General features: G+C 45.9%; 1 protein-coding gene across 1 annotated transcript; it reads right to left on the minus strand.

The window, feature by feature from the left end:
* Positions 1–6121: 6121 nt before the first annotated feature.
* On the minus strand, positions 6122–17637 carry LOC131191228 (zinc finger protein 3-like). Its single transcript, XM_058169141.1, has 4 exons — positions 17101–17637; positions 14425–15268; positions 13611–13743; positions 6122–11309 (listed from the first exon to the last, which is right to left on the minus strand). The coding sequence occupies exons 2-4, from the start codon at positions 15187–15189 to the stop codon at positions 10312–10314; spliced, it is 1896 nt and encodes a 631-aa protein (XP_058025124.1). The 5' UTR covers positions 15190–15268; positions 17101–17637; the 3' UTR covers positions 6122–10311.
* Between the last annotated feature and the right edge of the window lie 2531 nt (positions 17638–20168).

The following is a 20168-nucleotide window of genomic DNA, read 5'->3' on the forward strand; positions in this document are numbered from 1 at the left end:
ACACCTTTTCCTTCTGGGTTGTAGGATTTGGGGGTGAAAGGATTAGTCCCACTCTCTACACTGGAAGGGTGAAACGCTGAGCTGTGTTGCTATTTTTGCAGTGTTTGTGCTCTTTCTTCAGGGATAGAATTCTTGTGCATTCCTTGTGAAGTACCTCAATTTCTGTTGTTCCCGCCAGTTCGATCTTAGGCTATTTTTGGAATTTCTTTCTTTGACAAGACACATATATCACCACTCCAAATAATCTCCGTTATGAATATTGGGGTTTTTTCCCCTAATATTTTTCATAGACAACTATCCTTTTGGCTTTCAGCGCCAATGAAAAATGACTGCCAGTTTGAATTATGGAACCCAAACCATGTTTAAATGTCTGGCAATATGCTACATACATTGACCAGGAAGGCACCCACTTATTCTTATTAATCATAATGATCTCATTTGAATATTTATTGTTTTAAATTCTGTTTTGCAACAGATTTCTAAACCATCTCTGGATTTGTGGCAAAGAGTAATTGTATAAAAAGACTTCTACAGGTAGTCCTCAACTTATGACCACAATTGAGCCCAATATTTCTTTTGTTAAGCAAGACAGTTAAGGGAGTTTTATTTATTTATTATTTATTTTATTAGATTTATAAACCACCCTTCTCCCGAAGGACTCAGGGCGGTGTACAGCCAAGGTAAAAAGAAACAATGTACAATTAAAAGTAAATTAAAAAACTTATTATACAGTGTGGCCGAAATTAAAATGGTTAAAAATCTAAAAAAAACCAATTTAAAACTTAAATGAATTTTAAAATTTAAAATCTAGACCATTTAAGAAAGCCCCACGTGAACAAACAGATATGTTTTCAGTTCGTGGTGAAAGGTCCGAAGGTCAGGTATTTGACGTAAACCAGGGGGAAGTTCATTCCAAAGAGTAGGAGCCCCCACAGAGAAGGATCTTCCCCTGGGGGCCGCCAGCCGACATTGTCTGGCGGACGGCACCCTGAGAAGACCCTCTCTGTGTGAGCGTACGGGTCGGTGGGAGGCATGAGGTAACAGCAGGCAGTCCCGTAAGTACCCAGGCCCCAAGCCATGGAGCGCTTTAAAGGTGGTAACCAAAACCTTGAAATGCACCCGAAAGGCAACAGGAAGCCAGTGCAGTCTGCGCAGGAGAGGAGTCACATGGGAGCTACGTGAGACTCCCTCTATCACCCGTGCAGCTGCATTCTGGACCAACTGAAGCCTCCGAGTGCATCTCAAGGGGAGCCCCATGTAGAGAGCATTGCAATAATCCAGGCGGAGGTAACAAGAGCATGAGTGACTGTGCATAGGGCATCCCGATCAAGGAAGGGCGCAACTGGCAAACCAGGCGAACCTGGTGAAAGGCTCTCCTGGAGACGGCCAAATGGTCTTCAAACAACAGCCGTGCATCCAGGAGAACACCCAAGTTGCGCACTCCTCCTTTGCCCCATTTTATAGCATTTCTTGCCACAGTTGTTAAAAGTGAATCACTACCATTGTTAAATCACTAACATGATTGTTAGTTGGCGCAATCTGTCCTCCCTATTTGCTTGTCAGGTGGTTACAAAAGGTCACCCCAGGACACTGCAAATGTCACAAATGTCACTTGACAAGCGTCTTAATTCTGATCACGTAACTATGGCAATGCTGCAATGGTCATTAAGTGTGAAAAATGTTCATAACTTATTCTTATTTATTTATTTATTATTTAAAACTTATATACCGCCTATCTCCCAAAGGACTCAGGGCGGTTTACAGGCATATAAAAACATCAATATACAAATTAAAATAATCATTAAAAGACTTATTCTAATGCCAATAATTAATAATACCAATTTAAAAATAGAAATATAAATATTAAAATCAATTTAAAACCCTCTAAATTTAAAATCTAAGCCAGTCCTGCACAGATGAATAAATGAGTCTTGAGCTCATGACGGAAGGTTCAAGATCTGGAAGTTGACGGAGTCCTGGGGAGTTCATTCCAAAGAGTAGGAGCCCCCACAGAGAAGGATCTTCCCCTGGGGGCCGCCAGCCGACATTGTCTGGCGGACGGCACCCTGAGAAGACCCTCTCTGTGTGAGCGTACGGGTCGGTGGGAGGCATGAGGTAACAGCAGGCAGTCCCGTAAGTACCCAGGCCCCAAGCCATGGAGCGCTTTAAAGGTGGTAACCAAAACCTTGAAATGCACCCGAAAGGCAACAGGAAGCCAGTGCAGTCTGCGCAGGAGAGGAGTCACATGGGAGCTACGTGAGACTCCCTCTATCACCCGTGCAGCTGCATTCTGGACCAACTGAAGCCTCCGAGTGCATCTCAAGGGGAGCCCCATGTAGAGAGCATTGCAATAATCCAGGCGGGAGGTAACAAGAGCATGAGTGACTGTGCATAGGGCATCCCGATCAAGGAAGGGGCGCAACTGGCAAACCAGGCGAACCTGGTGAAAGGCTCTCCTGGAGACGGCCGCCAAATGGTCTTCAAACAACAGCCGTGCATCCAGGAGAACACCCAAGTTGCGCACTCCCTCCTTTGCCCCATTTTATAGCATTTCTTGCCACGGTTGTTAAAAGTGAATCACTGCCATTGTTAAATTAGTAACATGATTGTTAGTTGGCGCAATCTGTCCTCCCTATTTGCTTGTCAGGTGGTTACAAAAGGTCACCCCAGGACACTGCAAATGTCACAAATGTCACTTGACAAGCGTCTTAATTCTGATCACATAACTATGGCAATGCTGCAATGGTCATTAAGTGTGAAAAATGTCCATAACTTATTTCTTATTTATTTTATTTATTATTTAAACTTATATACCGCCCTATCTCCCAAAGGACTCAGGGCGGTTTACAGGCATATAAAAAACATCAATATACAAATTAAAATAATCATTAAAAGACTTATTCTAATGCCAATAATTAATAATACCAATTTTTAAAAATAGAAATATAAATATTAAAATCAATTTAAAACCCCTCTAAATTTAAAAGTCTAAGCCAGTCCTGCACAGATGAATAAATGAGTCTTGAGCTCGCGACGGAAGGTTCGAAGATCTGGAAGTTGACGGAGTCCTGGGGGGAGTTCGTTCCAGAGGGTGGGAGCCCCACAGAGAAGGATCTTCCTGGGGCCGCCAGCCGACATTGGCTGGCGGACGGCACCCTGAGAAGACCCTCTCTGTGTGAGCGTACGGGTCGGTGGGAGGCATAAGGTAACAGCAGGCAGTCCCGTAAGTACCCAGGCCCTATGCCATGGAGCGCTTTAAAGGTGGTCACCAAAACCTTGAAGCGCACCCGAAGGCCACAGGTAGCCAGTGCAGCCTGCGCAGGATGGGTGTTATGCGGGAGCCACGAGGGCTCCATCTATCACCCGCAGCCGCATTCTGACTAACTGTAGCCTCCGGATGCCCTTCAAGGAAGCCCCATGTAGAGAGCGCAGTAATCCAGGCGAGACGTCACGAGGCGTGAGTGACCGTGCATAGGGCATCCCGGTCCAGAAAGGGGCGCAACTGGCGCACCAGGCGAACCTGGTAGAACGCTCTCCTGGAGACGGCCGTCAAATGATCTTCTAGAGACAGCCGTTCATCCAGGAGGACGCCTAAGTTGCACACCCTCTCCATCGGGGCCAATGACTCGCCACCGATGGTCAGCCGCGGATTTAGCTGACTGTACCGGGATGCCGGCATCCACAGCCACTCTGTCTTGGAGGGATTGAGCTTGAGCCTGTTTCTCCCCATCCAGACCCGTGACGGCCTCCAGACACCGGGACAGCACTGATAGCTTCGTTGGGGTGGTCCGTGTGAAAAGTACAGCTGGGTGTCATCCGCACAGCTGGTACCTCACACCGAACCCACTGATGATCTCACCCAGCGTTTCATGTAGATGTTGAACAGAAGGCGAGAGGATCGATCCCCGCGGCACCCCACAAGTGAGGCGCCCGGGCCGACCTCTGCCCCTGTCAACACCGACTGCGACGGTCGGAGAGATAGGAGGAGAACCACCGATAAACGGTGCCTCCCACTCCCAATCCTCCAACCGCGCAGCAGGATACCATGGTCGATGGTATCAAAAGCCGCTGAGAGGTCTAATAGGACCAGGGCAGAGGAACAACCTCATCCCTGGCCCTCCAGAGATCATCCACCAACGCGACCAAAGCCGTCTCCGTGCTGTAACCGGGCCGGAAACCGGACTGAACGGGTCTAGATAGACAGTTTCATCCAGGTGCAAGGGAAACTGATATGCCACCATATTTCTACAACCTTCGCCGCGAAGGTTGAGACCGGACGATAATTACCTAAAACAGCGGGTCAGGAAGGCTTCTTGAGGAGGGCCTCACCACCGCCTCTTTCAAGGCGGCCGGAAAGACACCTCCACCAAGGAAGCGCCAGAATCGCCTGAGCCAGCCTCGTGTCACCTCCTGCGTGGCCAGCACCAACCAGGAGGGGCACGGGTCCAGTAAACACGTGGTGGCATTCAGCCTCCCAACAACCTGTCCATGTCCTCGGAGCGACAGGGTCAAACTCATCCCATAAAATGTCACCAAGACCGCCTCGGTCGCCTCACCAGATCACTGCAATCTTGGTCCAAACCATCCCGAAGCTGAACGATTTTATCGATAGATAACCGTTAAACTCTCAGCACGCCCCTGCACGGGTCATCCCGCCTCCCCTGGTGTAGGAGGGAGCGGGTCACCCAAACAGGGCGGCTGGGCGGTTATCTGCCGATGCAATGAGGGAGGAGGCGAGCTACGCCGCTTCTCAATGCCACTAGGTAAGCCCTAGTATAGGACTTCACTAGTGTCCGATCAGCTTCTGAACGGCTGGACCTCCAGGAACTCTCTAGGCGCCTTCTCCGCGCTCATCCTCTCAGCTCCTCGGAGAACCAAGGAGCCGGTTGGGACCTGCGCCGGGTCAGAGGCCGCAAAGGCACGACACGGTCTAAGGCCCCCGCCGCGGCCCGTTCCCAGGCCGCAACAAGTTCCTTTCTTTTCAGTTCTGCTGTAACTTCAAATGATCACTAAACAAATGGTTGTAAGTTGAGGACTACCTGCACAGAAATGAAGTAGTAATAATAAACAAATAAAATTCTGCCTCCCAGCTTATGGGTGACGATTAGTGGTAGTGGAGCATGGGAAATTCCCATGCTGAGAACCCCCTCATTCCCAGCTCTGTTCTTTCAGGCAACTTAATTCTCAGGGCAGGATGGTGGTCTTGACAGGCGACAGATAGATCATCTGGCTTGAAAGTTTGAAGGTTATGACTGGTGGTTTTCTCATTTGCTGCTTCAGTGATTATCTGTAGTGAAACTACAGCACAGGACAATATTAATAATCCCCAAATGGCAAGTGGAGAAGAAAAACTGTGCAAAAGTGGTAGATGAGTCCCCCCACCCCAACCCATAGTCATTCCCACCAAGTTGTTGGAGTGCAGCTTTCATGCTTTCCAGATGATGTAGTTTAGGTGGAGTTGACTTTTTGGACCCATCCCATGTTCTGATGGCCAACTTCCAGGTGGCCAAGATTTATTTGTCTTTAACATCTTGGGATGGGTGGATGGGAACCACAAATGATGGAGCAATGGTGCACCCACGTGACATACGCACAAATACGAAACTAGGATTTTCAAGGATTTTTGTTTCCTCTGCATGGTTTGTTTTAACTAAATCAAGCCAATCCAGCAGTTATATGAGTTGGTGGGATTATCTAGCCAGAGTGAGGGATGTAAAGCAGGGGTGAAATGCTACCAGTTCGCACTGGTTCGGGCCAGGGGTGAAATCTACTTACCTTCCTTACCGGTTTGGAAGTGCACGTGCTGTGCTCTTGATGTGCAAAACCTTTCTGCGCATGCGCAGAGGGTACAAAATACATCACTTCCTGGTTAAAACAGGGGGTTGGACTAGAAGACCTCCAAGCAGGGGTGAAATGCTCCCGGATTGGACGGGATCGCGCGATCCAGTAGCGATGGCAGCTGCTGGTTCGGAGGACCGGTAGCAAAAATCCCTGGCCCCGCCCCCCCGCCTCTGCTGAGCTGCACCATCTGCAGAGGTTGTTTTTTTTTACTTTTAAAAGCCGGTTTTGCTTCAGCCAAAACATGCCTTTAAAAGTAAAAAAAAGCCTTTGAGGATCCCGCCCCTCAGCTGAGATTGGCAGAGACTTTTTAAAAAATATATATTTAAAGCCTACTCTGGGGATCTCACCTGAGTTCCTCATCAGCAGAACCTTAAAAAACTCCTTTTAAAAGAGTCTAAGCCACTTACCTGATTACTGATCGACCTAATGGTTCTGCTCACAGCCGGAAAGCCCCAGTTTCGCTTTTAGCACAAGACAGAACTAATCTAAATTTAGCTAATCTATTTCACCACTGAGTGATTAATGCTGTCTGGCTGAGGAACTCTGGGAATTGAAGTCCACAATAAAATAAAATAAAATAAAATAAAATAAAATAAAATAAAATAAAATAAAATAAAATAAAATATTTGTGCAGCTTTCTGAGATTTGATGTGTTTCTGTAGTGTTTCACTCTAACTACACAAACACACAAAATCTCAGAAAGCTGTATGTGGTATTTTGTGCGTGTGCGTGTGTGTGTGTCAGTTGTGTGTGTGTGTAAAGTGTGAAAGTTGGTTTTTGAGCTTTTTGTGGCTGTGTGAAGTGTGAAGTGCAGCTGCTTTTACATTGTGTGTGAGTCAGTTGTGTTGTGTTGTGTTGTTTTGTGTGTGTGTAAAGTGTGAAAGTTGGTTTTTGAGCATTTTGTGGCTGTGTGAAGTGTGAAGTGCAGCTGCTTTTACATTGTGTGTGAGTCAGTTGTGTTGTGTTGTGTTGTGTTGTGTGTGTATAAAGTGTGAAAGTTGGTTTTTGGTACCTCTTATTGTTTTTTTATACTTTGTTTATTATTTTTATTATTTATTGTTATTGGCCACGCCCACCCAGTCATCTGACCAACAAGCCACGCCCACCAATTAAGCCACGCCCACACAACCGGTAGGGACAATTTTTAGATTTCACCCCTGCCTCCAAGGTCCTGTCCGGCTCTATTCTGATTCTGACTCTGACAGTTTTTAAGTGCAAAGGCCAGTCTTAGATCACTTTTTTTAGTGCAGGTGTAACATTCTCTCTTGTATTTATTTTCGTTTATCCACAAAGGTAAAATACAAAACAGAAAAACAAACATCCAACATTAACAATGAAAAACAAAAGAGAAAAAAATGATTTGTGTACAGAAGAAAGAGGGAAATAAACCCAAATGTTTTAATATATCTAATCTTAAAAACACACAAGAATCCATTCTGGCTGGCTGTTGATAAAAAAGATAGTCCTAGACTTACAATGTGGTAACCGGTCAAAGTTACGACGACACTGAAAAAATGTGACTTAGGATCATTTTTCACACTTAGGAAGGACCACTGCAGCATGTGCGCTCCATGGCATTGGGCCGGGTTATTTACGGGACCGCCTACTGCTACCGAATACCTCTCACCGACCCGTGCGCTCTCATAGAGAGGGTCTCCTCAGGGTGCCGTCAGCGAGGCAATGTCGTCTGGCGACGCCCAGGGGAAGGGCCTTCTCTGTGGGGGCTCCCACCCTCTGGAATGAGCTACCCCCCGGACTTCGTCAGCTTCCGGACCTTCGGACCTTCCGCCGCGGGTTTAAAACATACTTATTTAATTGTGCAGGACTGAGCTAGATTTTAAATTTATGGTTTTAATTGGGTTTTATTTTTATATTTTTAATTAACGGGCTTTTAGATTAAGTTTTTTAACTGTTTTTATATTGTATTTATGTGTTTTTTAAGTGCCTGTGAACCGCCCTGAGTCCTTCGGGAGATAGGGCGGTATATAAATATGATTAAATAATAATAATAAAATAAAATAATCCCCATGGTCACATGATCAAAATTCAAATGCTTGGCAACTGATTTATGACAGTTGCCGTGTCCCAGGATCATGTAATCCCCTTTTGCGACCTTCCGGCAAGCCGAGTCAATGGGGAAGCCAGATTTACTTAACAACCGGGTTACTAGTTTATCAACTGTGCAGTGATTCACTTAACAGCTGTGGCAAGAAAGTCGTAAAAAAAGGGCAAAACTCACTTAACCAATGTCTCGCTTAACAACAGAAATGTTGAGCTCAATTGTGGCCGTAAATCGAGGACTACCTGTAAATTAGAAAAAAAAAACCTGATAGGTTCTCCTTCCCTTACATAACGAGTCTACAAATAGTTATGAACTTTCCCATCCTTCTTCAACAAAAAATATCGTATTAAATAAACAGGTATTTCAGATGGGAGAATCTATCCATCTAATAATCAAACAGATCCAATATTTAATGGGCTGTTCTAACTTTCAACAGGCTAAACCAGGGATCACCAACCTTTCGGACCTCAGGAACCATTAAATTCATAATTTTAAATCCCACGGGCCATTAATATGATCTGCCTAATGACTGGCTGGTGGGTGTGGCTAGGTCATGTGACTGGGTGGGAGTGGCCAACTTGATATCATTCACATTGAGGGATATCTCTCCGGCCTCTACTCACCCCTCCCCTCCCAGCCACTCCTTGCCTGCCTTCCTAGGCTCCTTAGGGCCCCAACAGGAAGCAGTTGTTGGAGCTAAGCAGCCACCATGAGAAAGAATTGGCAAAACAGCTGGCTCAGTTCAAATTGGATCTGACCGAGAAGGAGGCTCAGCAGAAGCACCTCACTGAGGACTACGAGCATAGGCTTTCCAAGCAGAGGAAAGACCTGTGGGGAATGCAAAACCAGTTACCGACGCCTGGAGGCTCAGTGGGCTGAGATAGTCAGCCAGTTCCAGCCCATGATGCAGTCCCACTGGAACAAGGCACTCCGGCTCTTCGCCACCAGCTTTGCTTCCCTCCAGCCTTCGCCCAAAGCCCCACACCAGGAGGCTGAAGCAGACCCCGAGTCAGAATTTCTGCCCCCCTCCGACCCACACAAAAAGACCCTGAAGGGGGAGACTCTCTGCAGCAACACAAGCATTCATTGCATGTATCCGGCCCAGGGACCATAGTTTGAGGACCCCTGATTTAGTGCAATATAAAAAATGCAAATAATTTTTCTGTGGAGCACCAAAATTTTCTGCAGACCACCAGTGGTCCACGGACCACCAGTTGGTGACCATTGGGCTAAATAAATGGTTCTAAGTTAAAAGCTTATTTGTACTTATTATTTTTTTAATTGAAAGTTAACTATCTGATCTATATTTGATGTGAGAAATGTAAGGTCTAGTAAGAAAATAAGCAATTAGTGAAAGCAGGGGTGGTATTCACTTATTTTCGCTACCGGTTTGCAAATGGGAACGCTCGCGCATACCACCTCCTTGCTTGCACTGAGCCTTGCGCGGATGTGCAAAGCATCAAAAACGGGACATGATGATATGTGGGCGGGTGGGCAGAGCCTCACGCAGCCGCCGCTACCAGTTCGCCCGAACCGGATAGAACCGGCTGAATACCACCACTGGGTGAAAGTATCCTCAATTCCAGTCCTGACATACACATCAAGTACGAAAGTTCCAATTTTGATCACGTGCCCCGGGAGATGTGGCCAACCGTGTGAAAAACAGCCCTAAGTAACTCTTTTTCAGTGCCATTGTAACTTCGAACGGTCCCTAAACGTACTATGGTAAACCGAGGACTATTTGTCTTTCTATGACAGAGGTCTTCACACTTGACAGCTTTAAGACTTGTGGACTTCAACTCCCAGAATTCGCATGGCATGGCATGGCGTGCTATGCTATGCTATGCTGGCTGGAGAATTCTGGGAGTTTATTTATTTATTTATTTATTTATTTATTTATTTATTTATTTATTTATTTAATCACATTTATATACCGCCCTATCTCCCTAGGGACTCAGGGCGGTTCACAGGCAAGTAAAAAAGTACATATAAATACAGACTAAAATAACAGTTAAAAAACTTATTCTACATGGCCGAATTATTAAAAAGCAATATAAATAATAAAACCCATTAAAACCAGTATAAATTTAAAACCTAATCCAGTCCTGCGCAGATAAATAAATGTGTTTTAAGCTCGCGACGGAAGGTTCGGAGGTCCGGAAGTTGACGAAGTCCTGGGGGGAGTTCGTTCCAGAGGGTGGGAGCCCCCACAGAGAAGGCTCTTCCCCTGGGTGTCGCCAGACGGCACTGCCTAGCTGACGGCACCCTGAGGAGTCCCTCTCTGTGAGAGCGCACGGGTCGGTGAGAGGTATTCGGTAGCAGTAGGCGGTCCCGTAAGTAACCCGGCCCTATGCCATGGAGCGTTGAAGTCCACAAGTCTTAAGTTGCCAAGTTTGAAGACCTCTGGTCTATGATCTCTCTCCCAGTTTTGCTCCCTGATGGGCGTCAAGATCCGATCTTCCCTCTAAATGATTCTGATCGGTTGAGAGCCTGTATGGATTCACCCCTGTATGAATGCGTTCATGTGTCATCAGGCCGGATTTCTGACAAAAGGTCTTCCCACAGCGTGCGCACTGATACGGTTTCACGCCGGTGTGAATTCGCTCATGGGTGATGAGGTTTGATCCGTCGGTGAAGCTCTTCAGGCACACAGAGCACTGATACGGTTTCACCCCGGTGTGGATCCTTTCGTGAACCCTCAGGACGGCCGCGGTGCGGAAATTCTTCCCACAGCTGGGACATCGGTAGGGCTTCTCCCCCAAGTGGATTTTTTCGTGGACGCTCAGGGTCCCCTTCTGGCGGAAAGTCTTCCCGCACGTCAAGCATTTGAAAGGCTTCTCGTCCATGTGGATCTTTTCATGGATGGTGAGAGTCCCCCTTTGCCGGAAGCTCTTCTCGCAGTAAGTGCATCGGTACAGCTTCTCTCCGGTATGAATCCTCTTGTGGGTGATAAGGTTGGAACTGCTGGTAAAAGTTTTCTGGCACGTGGGACACCGAAAGGGAATTTCGCCGGTATGAATTCCTTTGTGGGCCTTTAGTTGGGCCGATTTACCAAAAGGAATGTCACAATCCGTACACGTATATGGCTTCTCTCCGGTGTGAATTCGTTTGTGTACCTGAAAATTGGAGCTCCACCGGAAACGTTTACCACAGTGGCACTGGTGGATTTTATGGCCGGCCTTGGCTTCATCTGGATCGGAATCACTTTTACCGACAGAAGCAACTTCGTCCGAGCTTCTTTTGGGGGAATTCCATTCTGTTTCTTGATCCTCCTGGTTCTTAGGCCTCATTTCCTCCTTGCAATGCTGGGAGGGTATGATGTCTCTTTTTAGTATCTCATTTTCTGGTGCCTCAGAAATGCTCTGATGAAGATGGTTGTCTTGGTTCATCTGTCTGTGACTGTCGCCTTGGGGAAGGAAGGAGGTCATAAGTCTTTAGATAAAGCTCAGGTGACATTCTAAGTCAGTGATGGCTAACCTTTTTGCCATCGCATGCCAGGAGTTGGGTGTGTGTGCCCACACCCATGTGTGTGTGCGCATGCCCACAGCCATAATTCTATGTGCCCCACCCCCATGCATACATGACCCCTGTTGTGCCTCGCTCGCTCCCCCCGCCGCAGCCGGGCCCCTCTTATCTCCTGCCAGATGCTGATAGTGTGGAAGAATGTCCTGGCATGCCTCCAGCCCCCAGCCCTGGCACCATGCCCGGACAGGCCGAGCAAGACGAATGGCCTGACGTGCCTCCAGCCCCCAGTCCTGGCACCATGCCCAGACAAACAGAGCAACTAGACCCCTCCCTCACAGCATCTGAGCCTGAAGAATGTGAAGCCAGTCATGAGCTATTATTACCAACAGCTGGAGGCTGGAGAGATCCTCGCTTCCGGAGAATAGAGAGGCGATGTCAGCAAAAGGAAGGGAGGGGCAGGCCTGGATAAGTGCTGAGTCATGGAGCCACACCCCATGGCCTATATAAAGGATCTGCTTTCTGGCATTCTCTGAGTCAGGCAAAGTCTAACTTGGATTGCTGAAGTCACATCCTGGTCTCCTGCCTGCCCTGAGAACTCTGACAGAACTTTGGCAAAGCTGCAGAGGCTTTGCAGCCACGCTTGATACGGACTTCCCCGACCTGGCCGTCAGAGGAGGAATGGGACACGACAACCCCCCTCCCCCCATTCCTGGCATGCGATGGCCCAGTAGGCCCGTTTATCTCTCTCACCAGGCTCCAGAGCCTTTCTAGGAGTCTGGGGAGGGCAAAAACAGCTTTCCCCACCCCCCCGGAGGCCCTCCGGAGGCCAGAAATGGCCCATTTGCCAACTTCTGGTGGGACTGGAAGTTGGCAAATGGGCCATTTTCGCCTCCGGAGGGCCTCCACGGGGGTGCGGAAGGCCGTTTTCACCCTCCCCAGAGAGGCTCTGGAGCCTGGGGACAGCAAAAAATGGGCCTTCCCCACACCCCACACCCCCGAGGCCCTCTGGAGGCAAGAAACAGCCTGTTTCCCTATTTCTGGTGGGCACAAAAGGCCCAAAAATCAGCTGGCTGGTGTGCGTATGTGCACTGGAGCTGAGCTCGCGTGCCCATCAATATGGCTCTGCATGTCACCTGTGACATGCGTGCCATAAGTTCACCATCACGGTTCTAGATCAACATTTTGTAGGATTCAGGATTTTTCTACAGAGTTCACAAACACTGTATTTATTAGTTGTGATTCTTTACCACTGGATTTTATGTAGTGTTCCTTAATCTTGCTTAAACATAAGCCTCTTCAAATGTTTAATCACAGGGCATGTATGCTTTTAGGTATCAAATACTTTGTGGTTATGTAGGCTACTCTACTAACAAATTGCATGTTGGGGTTTATGTGACACAACCACTCTGTTTTAAAGGGAAAAGAATTTTGCACATTCCTGACTTAATAAGTCATGGAAAAGGTAAACTTCAACAGCTTCTCCATTTCACGATATTTTTCTGGGTGCGAGGAATATTTAGGGAAGGACAATTAATGACTGCCAGATACCTGTTTTAGACAAGAACAAGAGTCCATCTAATTATGTAAATATAATAGAAGCCTAAGGGACGCGGTGGCTCAATGGCTAAGATGCTGAGTTTGTTGAACAAAAGGTTGGCAGTTCAGTAGTTCGAATCCCTAGTGCTGCGTAACAGGGTGAGCTCCCGTTACTTCTCCCAGCTTCTGCCAACCTAGCAGTTCGAAAGCATATAAAAAATGCAAGTAGAAAAATAGGGACCACCTTTGGTGGGAAGGTAACAGGGTTCCATGCGCCTTTGGCATTGAGTCATGCCGGCCACATGACCACTGAGATATCTTTGGACAGTGCTGGCTCTTTGGCTTTGAAATGGAGATGAGCACCGCCCCCTATAGTCAGGAAAGACTAGCACATATCAGCGAGGGGAACCTTTACCTTTAATAGAAGTCTAAATGCAAATGCAAAATACAATAATTTGACTCGGATTTGCCACCAAGATGAGCAGAAAGCTGTAGGTCAAAAAACGGGCATAAATGCAAACTCTCATTCTATTTATGGAGCATAATCGTCTTCCTACTTGTGCAGGATTCAAACCAGTTCTCTCACACCTGAAGGAAAATTATACCGCTAGGATCGATGCTACATTAGCAACTCTTGTTCAGATGTTAAAAGATCAAAGGAGAAGCGCTCAACACCTTTGGGTGATCCAATGCAGCTCATGCTTACCGAATGAACTCATTTCTTTCTCAACGTCCAGCTTCATCTCCCTGGACAGCTGCCATCCCCATGAACCTGGTGGTAGAAATTGGCTTCCCTGGGAAGGCTCCCCAATTGCCACCATCCCCAAAGGACCTGGACTCTGGAATGACACAAAAGAAGTATTCAGTGGAGCAAAATTCATCAGCTACGATGGGAGAATAGGTAACCTGCATGTGTCAGTCTTTTCCCATCTTTCTCTCAATGTGGAGGGAGATTAAAACAACTTCTCCTTCACTTACTCTGGACGGAAGCAGAAAGCCAGAGAGTAGTGAAGAAATAGACTTAGAAGGGCCTCTGGTGGCTCAGGCTGCTAAGACAGTCTGTTATTAACAGCAGCTGCTTGCAATTACTGCAAGTTCAAGTCCCACCAGGCCCAAGGTTGACTCAGCCTTCCATCCTTTATAAGGTAGGTAAAATGAGGACCCAGATTGTTGGGGGCAATAAGTTGACTTTGTATATAATATACAAATGGATGAAGACTATTGCTTAACATAGTGTAAGCCGCCCTGAGTCTTCGGAGAAGGGCGGGATATAAATGCAAAAAAAAAAGGTACCATTCATTTTCAAAGCTTTGTTCCTTAATTTGATCTAATATATATATATATAAAAAAATGGAATTAGAGAACCTCTGTTCTCTAACATTGCCTTGGGTTTTGGATACCTTCAAGCTCTACTAGATTCTCGCATCTCCCGAAAAAAGCAGAGAGTGGAAAATGCATTAAACTCTCATTCTCCTCCATCTGCTGAAGAACCAGCTGAAGCCCACTACCAGAGATCTCACCTCTTCCTCCTGTTTCACCGAGCTCCGCTTCGACAGAAACTCCTCAGCCAAGAGCACAGCCCCAGTGCAGGTCTCAGGGCCGTGAGCCCTGACCCAGCTCTGCATCTCCGGAGGTAGGACAGTCAGGAACTGTTCCAGGACCAGCAGCTCCAGGATCTCCTCCTTCGAGCACCTCTCAGCCTTCAACCACTGCCAGCAAAGTTCCTGGAGATGCCTGTAAACAGCCCTGGGCCCCTCGGTCTCCTGGTAGCAAAACTGCCGGAAATCCCGGCGCTGTTTCTCCCTGGCCAGGGCCTCCACTCGCAAGATGGCTGCCTTCAACTTCCCATAGTCTCCTCTTTCTTGGCCGCTAAGGCTGTTGAAGGCCTCCTCAGCTTCTTGTCTGAGTCCTGGCACAAGAAGAGTCACCCATTGGTCCTGGGGCCATTTGCAGGCGGATGCAACTTGCTCAAAGGAAGTTAGGAAGGCCTTCGTGTTGACCCAATGTCTGGACTCCTCTACTGTCTCAGCATGGACCCTCTCTGAGCGAGGACCCTGCAGGCCCCTGAGAAACTCCTGCCACTGGGCTTCCCAGCAATCTTGCAGTCCCTCTTCAGGTTTGCATTTCACCTGTTGGAGAGGAACCATGCCAGAGGAGGCTTTCATTGCCTCCAGGTCTGACCAGAGTTTGACCAGCGAAGTACTCTGTTTCTGCATCTTCAGCTCCGGGTCCTCCGTGGTCTCTTCCTCCATGGACATGTTCACCTGCACACTCAGGGTCTCCATCACTTAAACCTTCCTTACTACCCGTCTGTGAATCTTTTGCTAAAACCAGCTTTCTGATAAGCAGCAAGGTTGGGCTCTCCTGCAGTGGAAAAAAAATAGACATGCAAAAGAATATTTAGGAAGTAATTCTGCCCCAAAGCTAAGCTTATATATTTCTAGAGTCTTCCTGGCCTTCTTGGTTCAAAGATATTTTGGATTCACACCCATTCGATCCCCTGAATGGCATAGATCAAGGAGATAACATCATTTAAAATTCAAATTTCAAATATAACCAGGTATTTTTTTTTCCTATGTTGCTCACATATATTAGCAAGCTCCTGATTGTTGTTGTTGTAAGCTATCCAGAGTTGCTTGACACAAAACGACAGCAAAAAAAGTTAATAAAAAATAAAAGAAATAAAGAAAAAGAGAAACTTGGTTCCAGCAGTTGGCCAAAAAAGAAAAGATTTGTTTTTGCTTTTTTGTTTTACAGACTCTAGATTTTGCTACTCAAATAAGCCTTATAAATACAGACAATGGCATGCTAGGATGTCAACTGTGATTGAGAGGAGGATAGATTAGCGATGCTAGATAAATGAGAGAGAGAGAGAGAGAAAGAGATGATAGATAGATTAGATAGATAGATAGGTTTGGTAGGTAGGCTGGTAGATGGTAGATGATGGATGGATGGATGGTAGATAGATAGATAGATGATGGATGGATGGATAGATGGATAGACAGACAGACAGATGATAGATAGATGGTAGATGATGGATAAGATAGAATAGAATAGGTAGGTAGGTAAGTAGGTTGGTAGATTGTAGATGATGGACGGATGATAGATAGGTAGGTAGATAGGTAGGTAGATAGGTAGGTAGGCAGGTAGATAGATAGATAGATATATAGGTAGGTAGGCTGGTAGATGGTAGATGATGGATGGATGGATGGATGGTAGATAGATAGATAGATGATGGATGGATGGATGGATGGAAAGATGGATGGATGGATAGATGGATAGACAGACAGACAGACAGATGATAGGTAGATGGTAGATGATGGATAAGATAGAATAGAATAGGTAGGTAGGTAAGTAGGTTGGTAGATTGGTAGATGGTAGATGATGGATGGATGATAGATAGGTAGGTAGGTAGGTAGGCAGGCAGATAGATAGATAGATAGATAGATAGATAGATAGATAGATAGATAGATAGATAGATAGATAGATAGATAGATTTGGTAGGTAGGCTGGTAGATGGTAGATGATAGATGGATGGATGGATGGTAGATAGATAGATAGATGATGGATGGATGGATAAATGGATGGATGGATAGATGGATAGACAGACAGACAGACAGACAGATGATAGGTAGATGGTAGATGATGGATAGGATAGAATAGAATAGGTAGGTAGGTAAGTAGGTTGGTAGATTGGTAGATGGTAGATGATGAACGGATGGTAGGTAGGTAGATAGGCAGGCAGATAGATAGATAGATAGATGATAGATAGATAGATAGATAGATAGATAGATAGATAGATAGATAGATAGATAGATAGATAGATAATGGATAGATAGGGATAGACAGATGATAGGTAGATGGTAGATGTTGGATAGGATAGGAAGGTAGGTAGGTAGATTGGTAGATGATGGATAGATGATGGATGGATGGAGAAAGACACATGATAGATAGATGGTAGATGTTGGATAGGATAGGTAAGTAAGTAGGTAGATTGGTAGATGATGGATAGATGATGGATGGACACAGACAGATGATAGGTAGATGGTAGATGTTGGATAGGATAGATAGGTAGGTAGATTGTTAGATGATGGATGGATTAGATGATAGATAGATGGATGGATAGATAGATGAGAGACAGAGATAAACCTCAAACAGCAAAGCCGCCCTCTGAGTCGCCAGTTAGAGAAACTGACCGGGTTCCGTTCAGAAGTTGGCTAAGCAACAACCTCCAACGCCTTCCGCGGCAAAAGCTCGACTTCTACGTGAGTCCGTGTACAGATGATGATGGTGGTGGTGGTGGTGATGCCTGGAACGACACGAAGGTTGCGAAAGGCGTTCCTGTCCCCTCGTAGTTGGCAACAAGCTTGCAGAAACCGGTGCAATCCCCTCCTCTCGCAACTTAGCTCAACTTTCCACCCAGCAGGCGCGATATGGCTGCTCTGATCGCCCCGCAACTAGGCAAAGCGAGACCTCCCCGACCCCGCAGCTTCCTCCCGAGGAGAAATCGGGAATCCGAAGAAGCCGGGGGTCTCAGCAAAGGCAGCGGTGCCCGGCGAACCTCTTTTTCCGGCTCTGATCCGAAGTCTCCTTGGCGAGAGGAATCCTTCCTACGCCGCGGCTAGCATTGCCACTCGGACACCGATTGGGAATCTGAAGTATAAACTACAGCCTGCTCCTAAATCGAACCGGAGCCTCTTGGTGGTGGTGAAGATATCCTCGTCCTTCCAGAGTCTGGCTCTCTATGGTTTTAACCCTTGCTGCTCACATAGGTGCCTCCCACTTTAGGATATTTTCCTGTTTCCCCCCACAATCCCTCTAAGCCAGGGGTCTCCAACCTTGACAACTTTTAAGACTTGTGGACTTCAACTCCCAGAATTCCTCAGCCAGCAAAGGATTCTGGGAGTTGAAGTCCACAAGTCTTAAAGTTGCCAAGGTTGGAGACCCCTGCTCCAAGCAGTTTGCAAAGGGTGATCACGGATTGGCTTCAGTGCAGCAACTTGGCTGCGATTCGCTTAGTGACCGCAGTAAAAATTTGGTCCAATCACAGGATGACTTGCTTAAAAAACCACACAGAGACCAACCTTCTAATCCCAATTGTGGTTGTTTTTTTGCAACAATTTTTTTGCAACAATTGTGGTTGTTTTGTTGCAAAACCAAGCATTTAACAGCAAAACCAAGCATTTAACAGTGAGTGCCATACCATGTGCACTAAACCAACAGGTGGCAAGAAAGTAGGGGCAGTCAACACAGGTTATATAGACAGTAAACACAAGGTCAATCCAAATGGACTCAAATGTCTATACACCAATGCACAGAGTATGAGGAATAAACAGGGTGAATTAGAAATTCAAGTAAATGAGGGCAGATATGATATTGTTGCCATTACGGAAACTTGGTGGGATGAAACTGACAAATGGAACATACAGCTAGAGGGATATAAATTATTTAAAAGAAATAGACCAAATAAAAGAGGAGGTGGAGTTGCACTATATATAAGAAATAACTACATCTCTACAGAAATAGAGCACAACAATGATGAAAATCATCTTGAATGTATTTGGGTCAATATAAAAGGGTGAAAACGATATTGCCATAGGTCTATACTATAGGCCACCCAACCAAACAGAGGAAGTAGATGAACTTTTGCTAGTCAGCTAACTAAGGTATGTAGGAAGCACATCACAGTAGTAATGGGGATTTTAACTACCCTGACATCAACTGGGAAACAAACTCTGCACCAAGTGGAAGATCCAACAGGTTCCTAACAAACCTAGCAGACAACTTTGTTTCCCAAAAATAGAGAAGGCGACAAGGGATCAGCCATATTGGACTTAATTCTCACTAACAGAGATGAAATGATAGAAGGTGTTGAAGCTACAGGAACCTTGGGGGCAAGTGACCACGCAATATTGGAATTCGACATTAAGCAAATACAAGTAGTAGAACAAAGTCAAACTAGAGTCTTGGACTTTAAGAGAGCTAATTTCAATAAACTTAGAGAGAGCTTGAGAAGAATTCAATGGATGAGAATCCTCAGGGGAAAAACGACTCAAGAAGCTTGGGAAATTTTGAAAAGTGAGATTATAAAAGTACAGTCTAACACAATACCAATGAAGAAGAAAAATAATAGATCTCAAAAAAAACCAGCATGGATGCATAAAGAACTATCTGACAAATTGAAAGACAAAAAGGACAAATATAAAAAGTAGAAAGAGGGGCAAATAACTAAGGCAGAATATCAGCAAATAGCCGAGCCTGTAAAGATGAAGTGAGGAAAGCTAAGGCTCACAATGAACAAAGGCTAGCGACAAAAGTAAAAAATAACAAAAAAAGCTTCTTCCAACATGTTAAAAACAAGAAAAAAGTCAAGGAAACAATTGGCCCATTGCTGGGAGAAAGTGGCAAGAAGATGACAAGCAACAGGGAGAAAGCAGATCTACTTAACTCATATTTTGCATCTGTCTTTACACAAAAGGAAAAACAATCCAACCTATCAAAACAGCACTACAAAAACAGTTTAGAAACACAAGTTAAAATAGGGAAGAAAATGGTAAGTGAACACCTGTCTACCCTAGACGAGTTCAAATCACCAGGACCGGATGGATTACACCCCAAGGTTCTGAAGGAACTGGCAGACGTGATCTCAGAACCACTGAACTATATCTTTCAAAGATCCTGGAGCACAGGGAGCTGCCAGAGGACTGGAAAAGAGCTGATGTAGTTCCCATCTTCAAAAAGGAAAAAACAGATCCAGGAAACTACAGACCTATCAGCCTGACCTCAATACCGGGAAGATTCTGAAAAGATAATCAAGCAACGAATCACCAAACACCTAGAAGCAAACAAAGTAATAACCAAAAGCCAACATGGGTTTGTCAAAACAGATCATGCCAGACTAATCTTATCGCATTCTTTGACAAAATGACAAAATTAGTAGACCAGAGGAATGCTGTTGATATAATTTACTTGGACTTCAGTAAAGCATTTGATAAAGTAGACCATAACCTACTACTAGATAAAGTAGAAAATGTGGGTTAGACAGCACCACCACCAGATGGATTCGTAACTGGCTGACCAACCGCACTCAACGTGTAGTCCTCAACGGAACTACATCCACATGGAGGGAAGTATGCAGTGGAGTACCCCAAGGCTCTGTTTTAGGCCCAGTACTCTTCAACATCTTCATCAATGACTTGGACCAGGGGATAGATGGGGGACTCATCAAATTTGCAGATGAAACCAAGCTGGGAGGAATAGCCAA

This window comes from Ahaetulla prasina, chromosome 2, assembly GCF_028640845.1.
Source record: "Ahaetulla prasina isolate Xishuangbanna chromosome 2, ASM2864084v1, whole genome shotgun sequence".
Classification (NCBI taxonomy): Eukaryota; Metazoa; Chordata; class Lepidosauria; order Squamata; family Colubridae; genus Ahaetulla; species Ahaetulla prasina.